Genomic DNA, 14372 nt, shown 5'->3' with positions numbered 1-14372 from the left:
CATCACGAGATGTATATGTGCAAGAGTAAATGACAAAATATATATGTGGTGCAACAAGGCATGGATTTTCTACCAAACAAGAGTGACCGGATAGTCTATAACTCTGTATGCCCTTTGGAGCCAACAAAATTGACACATTCTACTTCAAATGCGTCATGCACCAAGGACAGGGCAGACGACCGTACGAAACTGACACACTGAAGAGAATAGAGATCAATCCAATGCAAGCAGTAGCTACCAGCGACCCAGTGAGGCTTGCAGCAACACAAGCTTGGACACAACTTAACTAGAGACTGGCCAACCTGAAATGGCTACGAATTATGCAACCGAGAAAGATCAATTGAGTTCCTACTCCTTTTTGTTAACCTTTTTCTTTTCTTTATGTCGCGCCCTCGTCATCTTAAGGAAAAAATTGTGCACGCAGAGGCAAGCCGGCTGGCCGCCCCGGCCAGAACCTGCAGATGGGGAGGGGTGTGAAGTGGAGGTAGTAGCTCAGCAGTGGGAGGGAGTAGCCAGGGCCAGTTCAGTGCCCACCATATTGATCCCACCGGCGTCTGCATCGAACATGGCCCTCTTCCCCTCCAGCAGGCTGGCACCGCACGGCGCGGACGATGAGGACGAGTTGTCCTGCCCAGACCACGGTTATTTAGACAGAAATCAGCTTGCAGGTGCCTTGATTTGTTAACTACTAATAGACAACAAAGGAAACAGCAAGCTAGTATCAACTACTTGTCACAGAGTGAAGAACCAGGGGAGGGGAAACTCGGCCCAGGCAACTTTAAAGAATTCGAGGTGCTTGCAGTTGCACAATTTACAGTTTTGAAGAATTCTTAACAGCAAGGGTGAAGAGAGAGTGCAAGCAAGTGGACTTACCACATGGCATAAGGTCAGGCCGGCGAAAGGCTGCGTTGCCGGGTGGGCACTAAACCCAGCACCAGCAGTAGCAGCAAACAGCTGCTGTGGGTGGAGGGGCGACGTCGGGCTGGGCAGGGGCAGCTGCAGCTTGGCGGCGGCGTTGGTGGACGACGCGGAGGGTGGCGTGGAGAGGGCGCCAAGCATCACGTGCTCAGCTGGGGCTCGCGACGATGGCGGGAGCCCGGGCCCCGGGCTGATACTACTGCGGCAGCTGGTGCTTCGAGGGAGCCCGGGACCTGGCCCGGCGGCGGTCGGGCAGCTGCTGGTGGTTCCCCCGCTGATGGTCATGCCGGACGCCGTGCTTGGCCGCAGGAACGTGCCCTGTGGCTTGCAGATGCCGAAGCTGCTCTTCCTCGCCGTCCTGTCCGGACCGCCTTGGACGACGGTGCCATCTGCCGGCTGGGTCATCTGGTCACCGCAAGCAATGTACAGCGCTGTGCGGGGGAAAGGTTCTTGATTGCCGCCCCTAGGAGCCATTTCCAACTGATGAGCTGTTTCCATCTTTAGCGGCAGTAGCAACTGATCCTGTACCATCCAAATGGCACAGTTACTGGTGCTAATAGATGATCAAATGCACACTTGCATAGGCTTCGCAAAATCAACAAAGCATGCACATCAGACTACATTGCCGTGCAAAGAAGCTACCTTGAAAGAAAGGAGGGAGCTGGAGAGATTTGTAATCTGCTCCTCTAGCTTGTCGTTCTTATCAACAATATACTCGTACTTGTCCTGAAATTAGACAAAAACAAAGTCGATCAATAATTGTAATCGTAGTTGCACAGAGCTAGTAGAACAGAATATGCAGAGAACTGGTGGATCACAATCAAGATACTCTTAAGAAGCATCCCTACTCAGTTGGAAATAGTACAATGTTATGCCATTTGTAGATGCATGGATGTACCTTGAATGACAACACCTCCTTCTTCAGCTCACCATTCATCTGAACCACATTCTCGTACATGTCCTGAAAATAAAAGCAAGATCGTTTCTGTAAATGCAGCAAGCAAAGCAAAGTCAATGTTTCACCATAAAGTATTGCAGGCATCTAGTGAAAAATGTGAATCACTTAAGACAAACTAACAGGCATGATTTCTCAGTTTTCATTTTGTTTTTAATTAACTGACAGATTTTTCCAAGTAGAGAGTGTTTGCTTCCTGCATGTATTACCTTCAAGGAGAACACCTGCTTCTCAAGCTTTTCATTAGCCCTCACAACACTCTGGTACTTCTCCTGAGAAACAAATTAATAAACCTCCATTAGCGCATTCAAAATGGGCATGCCAAAACAACCTTTTTATTGTACGAGCAGTGAGGGAAGCAAAGCTGAGAAAGTGGAGTTTCATGCTAGCCACTTAGCCAGAGCATTCACAGGCTTCAGATAAGTGATGGGTTACAGAGGACAACCATTTGGAAACATAAGAGAAACTGAATCAAGACTAGCACTTCAAAAGAACCTCCATCAATAGATGAAAATGCTGATCCAGATATATAGAAACTTGCACATCAATGCAAGTTCATAACACACTATAGATACTTTTGCTCAGTTCTAAATCAGAAGAGGCCAACAAAAAAATACCACCTTTCTAGAAAAATAGAAGGAACAACAATACAAGTGAAAGGATCGAGAGGGGAAAGAAAAGGATCTTGTGGTTGTGGATACCTTCAATGAACTGTAAGCTCTTTCTGCATCGAATTCCCCATCCTTGTCCAGTAGCTGCTCCATGTGCCTTCACACCACCACAAGTCAAACTTAGAACAAAACTGGTAGGAAAAAATACGTCTATGCAAAATATTTAAATAACACAGTGGTGTTGCAACGAAACTACATACTACAGAATCAGAGAGAAAAGAGCGGAAAAGAGACCTTTTTACGCCATTGACCTCCTCGGCGAGCTCCTCGACCAGTCTCTTCACCAGTAGGTCACCAGCAACGTGGGACACGTCATCACCTGGCTTCCATCCCGGCGGCGGCACCCAGTATGGATCAGACACACCGGCCTCTCGCCGTACCTCAGCAAGCTCGGCTGGCTCCAGCCAGTATTCCATGGCACCATCCGCGTTGTGCCGGCGACGGAACCGGTGAGTGCTGCCTTCTGGCACCCGGCCGGCCATGTGCTTGAGCAGGTGGTCAAGGAGACCGGTGTCGCCGATGTGCTTACGGGCTTCCTCCCGCAGCACCTGCCGCATCACCGGCGCGCCGAAGCGGGCGCCGCGGGAGCGCAGGATGTCGAGCAGGCTCCTCTCTGCTGCGGCGTAGCGATCGGCTGACCACCGGTCCTTGCCGCGCCGAGGGTCACTGTCCTTGGCCTCCACGGTGCGCTTCTTCTCCTTCTTGGAACTCTTCTTGCTGCCGCCCTGAACCTGCTTATTCTTCTTGCCCTCGTCACTGTGCTTGTCCTTGCTGCTCTCTTCTGCCTCCCGCTTCCTCTTACAGTTTCTTGCGCTCTTTGTAACTTCCCGCGTCGCTGGACGCTGCTGCTCCTCCCCGGCGCTGGCCTCAGTGTTGTAGCCATCGACGCTGGCCTCCTTGGGAGCATCATCACGATGCTGGCCAATGTACCTGACCCGGCGCCTCACGCCCCACCCGGTGCCATCGCACTTCAAGGTGGTGACTAGGCAGGAGACGGCTGCCGGTGCCGGCTTAGCCATCGGTGGATCGGGCGGCGACGTAGCACGTGGCGGCGCCTGCTGGGACGCGGCGAAGTCGTAGAGGCGGGGCTTGACGAGCCAGAAGTTGTCCTGGTGCACCTCTCCCTCGAGCTCCTCCTCGGCCACCCGGCGGCGCAAGATGCGGGCGGCGTAGTTGCTGCTCATGACGAAGCGCTCGTCGAGCTCTGGCCCGGTGCCCGACGCCGGGAAGGAGGAGAAGAAGCTGCGCAGCGCCAGGAGGGACGGAAAGCTCACCGTGACGTCGAGGTACGTGCACTCGCTCACCTACGTACACAGACATCAGATATTCAGATGATCAGAAACAAAACCAAATCAAACGCAGTTCAAACATGCTGAGCGTGCAGATCAAGAAATCGAGAGCAGTTGAATCCCAGAAAGAAAAACCTCACCTTTACCACTCGTATAGACTTCAGATGGATTGGGGATTTGGGGGGCAGCTTCTCGTGGTCGATCTCGTAGAAGGCTCCTGATGAAAACCAGACCAAACACAAGGTGGTTTCAAGAACTTAGTATGAAGAATGGGTGAGTGGCAGTTTGTTGCACCATATATGCCCGTGCTCACCAGTGTAGTAGGTGGGGGTGGCGTAGGAGGTCAGGCTCTGTATCCTGGAGTCGTGGTTGGAATCATCCTTGCCATTTCTGCTGTGGCTACTGGTCCTCTTCTTGTAGTAATACTTGCTCACCTGTGGCTTCTTGTGATGTGCATTGGTCACACAAGAACGGGTGAGACAGAGAGAGGAGAGGGATTAAGATGGTAAAGCTTTGGAGAGTGGGCGTGTGCAATGTGCATGGTATGGAAGAACCTAGCCTTGTGAAAGAGAGACAGCAGTCAACATCACGCAGAAACAAGACAAACACACACACAAAATGGAACATCTTTTCTGTTCTTATAGGACAACCTGACACATTGGGTCTACTTTTTACATGCGAGGTTGTTGGTCCAGTTTTGATCCATGCATGTACATACATGGCCTGTGCATGTCTCCATGGTGAAAACTTTATATATCTATACACTAACCATTCACCAATAAAGAATTTACGTATCTAGCTAATTGTCATATTCAACTTGAAATGTTAATGATGCTGACAGGTGAACTGTATATTGAATACCATATATGGTATTAAATTGTGCTACTATCTGGGAGGATTTTCAAGACAAAGCCTAAATTCTGCTAATTGCATGAATGGGTTCAAAACAAACCAAGGCCATTAATCCAGTAAGAAAAATCAACGAAAGGAATTAGAGAAAAAATCAAAATGACATATCAACCTCTGCTTTGATCAGCTAGTAAAAGATGTTCAGGGAATGCGCATTTTAACTGTCCTTGGATGGTAATTTTAACGCAGAATGCTCAATTACCAAATGCACAAAGGATAAGTGCAAAAAGTTACGGATGCATTCTCCATTGGACACCAAAGCTCAACAGGGGGAGTGTTTGGCAAATCTCTAACGTACGTACTTAACTGCACAGTTTCTCTTAGGTACAATTTTGTTTCCGCATCAGCTATATATGAAATACCAGTGTGCATGGACATCATTAGAGAAACTATCCACAAAAGTAACAGTACATCATTCCAAATCAAGCCTGGCTCAACGAATTAAACTTGCTTCAATATATGAGTCAACACTCAACATATTTATCTTGCATGAAATACTAAACCACTTCTTGTTGATTGTCGCATGCACTTGCACTTAAATAAACAAGACCACTCTACCAAACTGATTAACCCAGCAACTCTGCGGTTCAGGTAACTACCATATATAACGCTGCACTACTCCGTATCTTGCAAGAGCATCAAAGTATCAACCACACCTCAGTTACACATCCGATCGAATCACCCAAAAAGTAACTAAAGCAGCACACACCTAGCCCCGGTTAATTAGTACATCCACAATATCCTAGCAACTGAAGCATCCGAGCAAAGCAGTAGATCAATGGAAAGGCTAACAGATTAGTACCCAGATAACAAAAAGCAAAAGGAACGAACTGGCAAAAGCCGCTGCATCTACGTACGAACGTACTGGCTTGGTCTACGTACCGTGGCCGTGGGCGAGTTCTGCAGATGAGCGAGCGCAGGAGCCGCCTGCGCCGTCTCTGCGTCCATCTGCAACCCCGTCAGAACCCTGTCTCCAGCAAATACAAAAGCGAAATCAACCAACCCATCAATCGAATCAGCACAGGAAAATTAAAAAGCTGAACTGAATTAAGCAGGAAGCCAAGAATTAGCCGATCTTAATTCTGGCCGGAACCCTTCGTCTTTGATCGAGATCATAAGAAATCCGCAAAAACCCAACCAAATTAAATGCACTAACTCGAGTAAGAAAAATAGATACACTAAACACTGGCACTGCATCCAGCCATTTCCGATCAAACTGGGATCTACAAATTTCGAAAAAAAGAGTTGAAAAACACATGGTTGCAGCAGGATCAAAAGACGGGGCAGATCACCGAATTACTAAACTGAGATCGATGATCGACCACTCCAACTTTGCAAGAGAGAAAGAGAGAGAACCATGTCTGCGCTCGTCAAGCAGCAGCGCATGTGATACTGGCAAGTACGAACCTGCAGCCGCTGCTGCGCTGCTGTGACTGCGAGCGAGCCGGATGGATCAAAAGCGCGGCCTCTCGGAAAGCAGCGACAAGGTAGAAATCGGAAAGGAAAAACTCGCTGCTTTTGCGATCGTGCAGGGACGGTACGAACTGGTTCACCCTGCGCGGCTTCCTCCTGCCCGCAGCCTCTCGAGCTAAACCAACACCACCACCACCAAGAGATGATCAAGTAGCATAAAAACTGCAAAAGGAATCCCGATGCTCTTCGAACCAAACAGAACAACCAGCTCGCGCCCCGAGATCGAAACGGATCATATCAAAAAGAAGAACGAGATCAAATCAACACGGATCGACACACTGCCAGGACGAGCAAAAGAGATCGCAGAGAACCCATGCGTGCGTGCGTGCTTGATTAGGCCACTCACCGTACTTGCTGCTGCTGCTGCTTATGGGATCGGGATGGGATCAAACTAAACAAATTATGGGGGAAAATTAAATCAAATTGGGTTCTAATCAACTACTCGTATGAACTACTGCTTATTTGGACCGATCGATCCCAAAATGCAGGAGCTTTTGGCTGCTGGCTAGTTCATCGCGAGGAGGAGGGGTGGATGGATCGGGAGGCGGGTGGGAGGTGAGCTAGAGTTTGTTAACTAGTAATCGATCGGGGCTCGGCTTCCTCCCTGGCCTCACCTCGCCGATCACCGCTCGCCTCGGCCGGGATTAAATAGTGGCGTGGAGCCGTGGAGGAGAAACCTTTCTGGAGAGAGAAACTAGAGAGAGAGTGGGAGAGCTGGGCAGCGCATGCGTGATGCCGTTATAGAGAGAGAAATCTTGGACACGGCAGCCTGACGGAGCGGCGCCGTGCCGTCAGGCGCGCGCTGCGTCCGGTTGGAGCCGATGGCATGTGGGCCACATGTTTTCCGGCCCGGCGTGTCAGAGCGATGGGATTCCGGCTCGCGTGTGCGGCCTGCGGGCGTTCTGTCGCCGTGACAGCGTGTCGAGGGAGGGCGAGCGTGCGGGGCGATGCTCGTGACCTCGTGGGCCCGCGCTGTCGGCGAGATCGCACAGCGCGCGGAGGTTGCCCGCGAAACCTTCGGCGATGGCGCGCCGGCGCCAGACACGCATGAGAGAGGGAGAGAGAGATGATGATGAGGCGAAGAGAACAGGTAAAATCTAGAATTATTACCGCAGTAAATGTAAGTGCACCAGCGCGCTGCTACAGGCACGGTGGCATGCTCGCACGTATGCGTGATCCCGCGCGTGCATCACGCAGAGAACGGTCACGATTATGGCATGCGCAAACCGTACGTGTGGAGGCCTGGCCGCTCTATCTGATTCTGATTTCTTTTGATCCCTCCCTCTGCTGCCCTATCCACCACAGATTTCTTTCTCTCGTATTTTGCGAGGCAGATTTCTATCCTTCGGTTAAAGTTGTTATTGATTGTTCGCGGAGTAATTTGGTCCATTGAAAACGTATAATTTAAAAAAAAAATATGTTTAGTTATTCGTATATATTATTTCGATTTGGTATGATAGATACAAATATATGTTACAGCTTTACTCGGGAGGTACGTTTAATCCAAGCTTTTCTGTAGCCTGCTCCGGTGAATACATGTTTCTGCATACGCTCACGTAGACAGATACATTTATTAGTGTCACAAAATCATTTTCTTACTATCAATCAATCATAGTCTTAATTCTTACATCCACTTATATAATTTTAGATTTAATTAACTCTACTTAATCTATATATACAATCCGTATATACAAAACATATACGAACAAACGATCACTGTTATTGGACCGTACGTTCCCTTCCCTTCCGGCTGCAATTTTCACCACCGCCTCTCTCTCTCCAGAGGTAAATAGTAATTAAGTTGCTGGCTTGGGGCATCATCATTGTTGTGTAGGGACCCGCTTGCACCTCCTTGGTCGATCGACCGGCCGGCCGAGGTCGCAATCGCAACTCGCACGTCTCACGCGCGTGCACGAGCAAGAACACAAGCATGAATTACCACTAGCTTAATCTTTACTCTCACTTACCCCTGCCCAGATCAAAATTAGCCGTGGTCTTTGCTTTGTGTATTCTGCGTCGATTTTACTTTTTTATTTTGAGATGTGCGTTGATTTTACTTGCACGTACACCTGCAAACTACTACTGTAAATCACTAAAACCTGCCGCGGATAGATTCTGTTTTAACCGGGACAAGGAGTCAACGGTTGCACATCTTCATCACAGGCAGCGGCCTCAGCCAAGCTGGCGGCCTCACCGCTCATGCAACCAGGGGTAATTCTGTTATGCCGGCGTGGTCCAGGGGTAATTCTGTTATGCCGGCGTGGTCCAGAGGCAAAGGCAGGGGAGCCTCCTACCTCTTCGACCGAGCCGGCACGGGGGAGTTTTTTTTTTCTTTCCATTTGCCTGATTTCTCTGGCGCACTTTGCTGGGACCGGGACGCTGGTTACCATCTTCGCCTGATGAATGATCTCCATGGCCAGGATGAGACTTTTGCCAGTCGGTGGCTTGGGAACTGTTTGGTTGTCCGTATTAGAGTTATTCCGATTTTGCTGGTACGTATATTTCTACAGAGAAGAATGTTCAGTTGATTGTATGTTTTGGTAACTTGTTGTAGGGCGTTATGATGATATTATCTTTATAAATATCTCGAGTAGACATGTCTAGACTTCAGAATTCGGATAGAGGATAGCCGAAAATCTTTTTTCTAGTAGAGTAGTTAAAAAGTATGTTGACGAGAAAAGATGACACGTTAAACACTGAGGATCTCGTGTATAATATCCGGTGAGCAGCATCCAAGATACCCGATCATGGCGTTACGTCGTCGGACCTTCGTCGTCACCCACGCTCGGGAGGAACCCCGTCAAAGCACGGATGACCGGCGGCTTGTCTTTGGTCGTTGAGATAAGAACAAGTACCAACGTAGATTGGAAAAGGTAACAAGACTATAGAAGCTAGACAAAAGAGATAAAAATGAAAGATGATGTAAATTGTCTTTGATCGATTGGTTGATACCTCTCAATCAGTCAGTACCCTCTCATATTTAAAAGGTGACAGATCTTAGTCATACAAGATCAGGACTCATAATTCAAACTAAACAAGACTTACATATATGATTCAGCCATATCTTCTAATCTCCAAACTTTCTATAATTAACATATCTTTCCTAGGCAACCACACAAACTCTTATATATTTACCCGAGTATCTTTTATTGTAGTTTGACCTTATTAGATTCGACTATATGCTCAACCTAAACATCTGCTCACATACTAATTTCTCGGTCTGACTACCTGCTTAAATATCAATTGCTTGATGTACCCATATGTTCAAATCCGTTCAGTTCTTCCACCTGTTCAGAGACCAACTACCGAAATTCACCGTGTTCAGTGGTTGCTTGGTTGTGGCCACCTTGTCGCTGGTCACTGGTTGGTGGTCATTGGTCGGTAGTTACTGGTCGTTGTCACTGGCCCGAAGATCACCTCCCACATATTCGACCAGGTCCAACAATATTTCATTGAGCCGATCATCACTCTAATGTCCACTATAGATATCAAATCTTGTCATCAACACATGCCCCCTGATTTTAGTGAACATACATGTTGACATAAAACAATATCCTCAGTTGTTCCTTAGGATGATGGTAAGCAAAACATCAGCTATATTTTATCTAAGTACTCTGTCACATACTAGGATAATATTTCTTTAAATACCATCCGTTAATAGCTCTATTTAATTTCTCCCCTTGCCCCTTGCAAGATTTCTAACAAATAAGAATTCCCGATGACAATACTTATAACTCTGTATGGACCTTCCCAGCTCGGAGACTACTTACCAAACTTATTGTCCTTTGATCCAACCAGTAGGATAGTCTTTCATACAAGATCTCTAATTTGAAATGACTTTGCTATCACCTTCTTGTTGTAGCTTTAGCTACTCTTAATTTGTCCTTCTCAATTTCCCTCAAAGCCTGTAATCTTTCATCCATCACTTTATCAATCATGTCTATCATTAAATCATAATAATCCACAGTGACATATTATCCTGCTCGACCAGCCTCAAAGCACCAAGGTTTACTTCAACAGGTAGTACAACCTCTTATCCATAAACAAGTTTATACGGTGTTACTTTAGTGACACAATATCTAGAGATAAAGTGTCCCCATAGAGCCTCTGATAGAATTTTATGCCATTTTTTTATGCTCCTCTATTTTTTTCTTGATAAACTTAATCAAAATCTTATTACTAAGACTCCGCGTGACCATTGACATGAGAATAATATGGAGATGAATTGAAAAACTTAAATTTTAATGACTCGACAAATTCAAGTACCTGATGTGACATGAATAAAGTGCCTTGATCCGTAATTAAAGTTTGTGGAATACCGAATATATGAACAATATGCTCTAAAATAGAACCAACCACCTCCTTATATGTCATGTTCTTGAGAGGAATAACTTTAGCCCACTTGGTGAAATAGTCAGTAGCCACCAAAATAAAGCGATGACTTTTAGACGATGGAGGATATATTTGACCAATGAAATTCAAGTCCCATCCTCGGAATGACCATGCTTTAATAATAGGATGCATCATAGCAGTATGAACTAATTTAGTATCACCAAAATTTTGGCATGTCTTGCATTCCTTATAACACCTGAAATAATCATTAAGAATAGTATACCAATATAATTTAGCTCTTTTCAATAACCACTTCATCTTGTGTAATGATTGATATGTGCCATATATGCTTTCATGTACTTCTCCCATAGTAATTCTTTCTTATTTTAATCCAAGCATTTGGGAAGCAAACCATCTACAACTTAGAGATATAAATCATCATTCAATAATGCACATTTGAAGGCTTATCGCTAAATCTTTCTATCAAAACTTTTGCTTGGATCCTTCAACTAATCAATTAAAGACCTTCTCCAATCCTTAGATTCAACCACTTCAACATTTTCTCTCACTGAAGAAGACATAATCAGACCTAAGAACTCATGCCCGGCTATACAATAATCAATATTTTCAAGCATCGGTCTTTCAATAAGAGAATTTGGCTCTGTTAATTTGATAACCGGATGCCTGTTGTGCCAAGTCATTAGCTCTAAAATTATCATCTATAGACGCATGGCTAATAGTAAAATCATTAAAGACGACAATGATGTCTAGACATTTATCAAGATAACTATTTAGTTATTCATCGAAACATCGATAATTACTAGAAACTTGCTGTACAATTAGTAATGAATCACCAAAAGCTTCTATATTCTTTACACCCATAAAACTCAAAATTTCTAATCCTAATAAGAGAGCTTCATATTTAGCTTGGTTATTAGTACAAAAATACTCCAAACGATAAGATATTTTAAAAATAATACCTCTAGATGAAACAAAAACAAGACTGACATATTGTCCTACCCCACAAGCCGAACCATCAAAGTAAAATTTATATGGTTTAATAGATACATAGCCGACTTCTAAATCATGCTTCTCATCAATCCGATGGTCAACAATGAAATTCGTCACAATCTGGCCTTTCATAGATTTCAAAGACTCATAAGCCAAATCGTATTCTGTAAGTGCGTATGCCTATTTGCCAATTCTACCACTTAAAATTGGCCTTTGTAACATGTATTTGACCACATCAGCTTAACATGCTATTACACAAGTACTAGATTGCAAGTAATGCCTTAACTTTGTATAAGCATAATACAACGATAAGCATAATTTTTCAATAGAGACATACCTCATCTCCGCTTCCAAGAGACATCGGCTCAAGTAGGTGACTGTATACTCCTTGCCATCAATCTCTTGTGTCAAAATAGCACCGATCACATTCTCCCCCTAAGCAATGTACAGCCGAAAAGGTAATCTGGCTTTAAGCGCCTGAAGCACCGGAGTAGACAAATACTTCTTTCGCATCAAATGCAAGTTGTTGTTCTACCCCCCCCCCCCCAGCAAATTCGGTATCATTCTTTAACCGAAGTATAGGCGTAAAAACACTAACCTTTCTAGACAAATTTGATATAAATTTTCTTAAGTAATTTACTTTATCCAAGAACTTTTGCATATCTCTTTTACATGTAGGTACATGAACCTTTTGTATATAGTAGGATCTATCTCTATGCCTCTCTCATGTATTATAAAGCTTAAAAATTATCTAGCCAACACACCAAAAGCACAGTTGAGTGGATTCATTTTCAAACCATATCGACACATTCTTTCAAAGGCTAACATCAAATTGGCTAAATGACAATCATCACCATCCAGTTTAATGACTATGTCATCAAGGTACACTTCTAATATAACTCCAAGCAAATTATGAAAAATTAAATTCATAGCCCTTTGTCGGAGGGTGAACTCCTCAAGCAGGGATCCGGAGGGACCCGTTTTGAGATTCGACCGGGGGATGATTCTGAATCTGTTTTGCAGGTGAAATAAATAGGTGTAAATGCGATGCAGGTGGGATGGAGGGATCGAATTCAGAATGCAGTAAATGCTGAGGAGGTTTTTAGACAGGTTCGGGCTGCACTGAGCGTAACACCCTACTCCTGTGTGTATGCTATAAATACTCTGAGAATGTCTCTCAGAGATGTCGATGGTTACAAGAATATTTGTCTAGCCTAGAGCTTCGGGCTCCTTGTTGTTCGGTGATCTCAGCTTCTGTGCTTGTACCGGACCTCTGTCTTCTTCCTCGGCTTCCTCCTTGTCTGAGAAATCTCCTCCTTCTCTGGGGAGCCCGCCCCGCCTTAAATATTCGCCGGGCGATGGTGTGCCCAGAGGGGGAGGGCGCGAGTTCCAAGGCGCCATAAATGGAAAGCAACCATCATGGGCAGCTGCGCGAAGTGACGGGGAGGGTTGAAAATGCGCCCCCGTCTGGTCTTGTTCGTCATGATGCCGTTCTGCAACGGGCCACGGAGAGGGCCCACCGGGCAACCACCGAGCAGCCCGGTGTGCCCGTTCGGTCTTGTACATCTAACACAGCAGGGTGGCAGGAGGGGCGCCTCAGGCTTCGCGATGCTATCCCGAGGCGCGCCAGATGTCCCGCAATGGGACCCGTGTATTAAATGTCCCCACGCCTCCCTGCCAGGCCGTGGCAGGGACTGACAGCGAGCGTGATAGGAGCAATTGGAGGTGACAGGCCACGCGCCCTCTTAAATACGGCACGGGCCTTTCACTGATTGACACCTCACCGTTGGACCTCTATGGGGGCCACCGGCGAAGGACTTCTTAGGCCGTCGGGGAATCGAGTGCTCGAGGGTCACTGTTCACAGCCCCAAGCACTCTCTCCCGGATATGCCCCATTTTTGGTCCTCGGGGAACCGAGTGCTCGGGGGCTACTGTTCACGGCCCCGAGCACTCTCTCCCGGAATTGGCTGTTCGAGTCCTTGGGGAACCGAGTGCTCGGGGGCCAGTGTTCACGGCCTCGAGCACTCTCTCCCGGAACTGATTTTCTTGAGCAGCCCCGAGCACTCCCTTCCCGGTACTTGGCTTTTCTGGTCTTCGGGGGACTTGAGTGCTCAGGGGCCACTGCTCACGGCCTCGAGCACTCTCTTCCCGGCTCTTGGTCTTCTGGATTATCGGGGAACTCGAATACTCGGGGGCCACTGTTCATGGCCCCGAGCACCCTCTCCCGGGACTTAGTCTTCTCGCACCTTGGGGAGACGATCCCCGCGGGAGGGCACCACGTGGCAACTGCTGATCTGGCCTCAGGACTCGGGGACCCCTGGTTCCTGTGTCACCGACACCCTTTGATAAGTAGCACGGGTATTTTTCAACCCAAATATCATAATAACCTACTCAAATAAACCAACAAAACTAGGACAATAAAAAACTATTTTAGACATCTTTCTCAGCAAAAAAATTTGATTATAAATAGCATTACCATCAAGAAAACTAATTATTCTATGTCCTAAAACATCATTAATTAACATATTAGTTATAGGCATAGGATATTCATCTTTAGGAGTAGCTCTATTCAAATATCTAAAATCAGTGCAAATTCAAAACTTACCGCTACTCTTCTTCTCAACTAGGATGATATTGGAGAGCCAATCGGCATATCTACATAGCCTAATAAACCCATCTTTCAATAATTGGTCTATCTTTTCTTTAATCCGATCATATATGTTAGGAATAAACCTCCTAGGTGGATCTTTATAAGGTCTAAATCCTGTTTTAATGGGCAACCAATGTTCTACCAACTCTCGATCAAATCCTGGT

General features: G+C 46.2%; 1 protein-coding gene across 1 annotated transcript; it reads right to left on the bottom strand.

Annotated features, from left to right (window-relative positions):
• Window positions 1-399: 399 nt before the first annotated feature.
• Window positions 400-5690, bottom strand: LOC133911179 (protein AMEIOTIC 1-like). Its single transcript, XM_062353385.1, has 10 exons — window positions 5625-5690; window positions 4147-4273; window positions 3974-4050; window positions 2779-3848; window positions 2575-2641; window positions 2083-2145; window positions 1817-1879; window positions 1561-1644; window positions 874-1440; window positions 400-627 (listed from the first exon to the last, which is right to left on the bottom strand). The coding sequence occupies exons 1-10, from the start codon at window positions 5688-5690 to the stop codon at window positions 493-495; spliced, it is 2319 nt and encodes a 772-aa protein (XP_062209369.1). The 3' UTR covers window positions 400-492.
• Window positions 5691-14372: the final 8682 nt, after the last annotated feature.

Source organism: Phragmites australis, chromosome 3 (assembly GCF_958298935.1).
Source record: "Phragmites australis chromosome 3, lpPhrAust1.1, whole genome shotgun sequence".
In the NCBI taxonomy this organism is placed as follows: Eukaryota; Viridiplantae; Streptophyta; class Magnoliopsida; order Poales; family Poaceae; genus Phragmites; species Phragmites australis.
The sequence above is the reverse complement of the archived record's forward strand: the minus strand, read 5'-3'. Positions and strand labels throughout refer to the sequence as shown.

Bases quoted from the DNA above. Each gene is read 5' to 3' on its own strand.
- LOC133911179 (XM_062353385.1), bottom strand. From the start codon at position 5,690: ATGGACGCAGAGACGGCGCAGGCGGCTCCTGCGCTCGCTCATCTGCAG. The intron at 4,051-4,146 runs GTGAGCACGGGC...GGTTTTCATCAG, and splicing joins CACCCCCACCTACTACACTG to GAGCCTTCTACGAGATCGAC. The intron at 3,849-3,973 runs GTGAGGTTTTTC...CTGTGTACGTAG, and splicing joins AGTCTATACGAGTGGTAAAG to GTGAGCGAGTGCACGTACCT.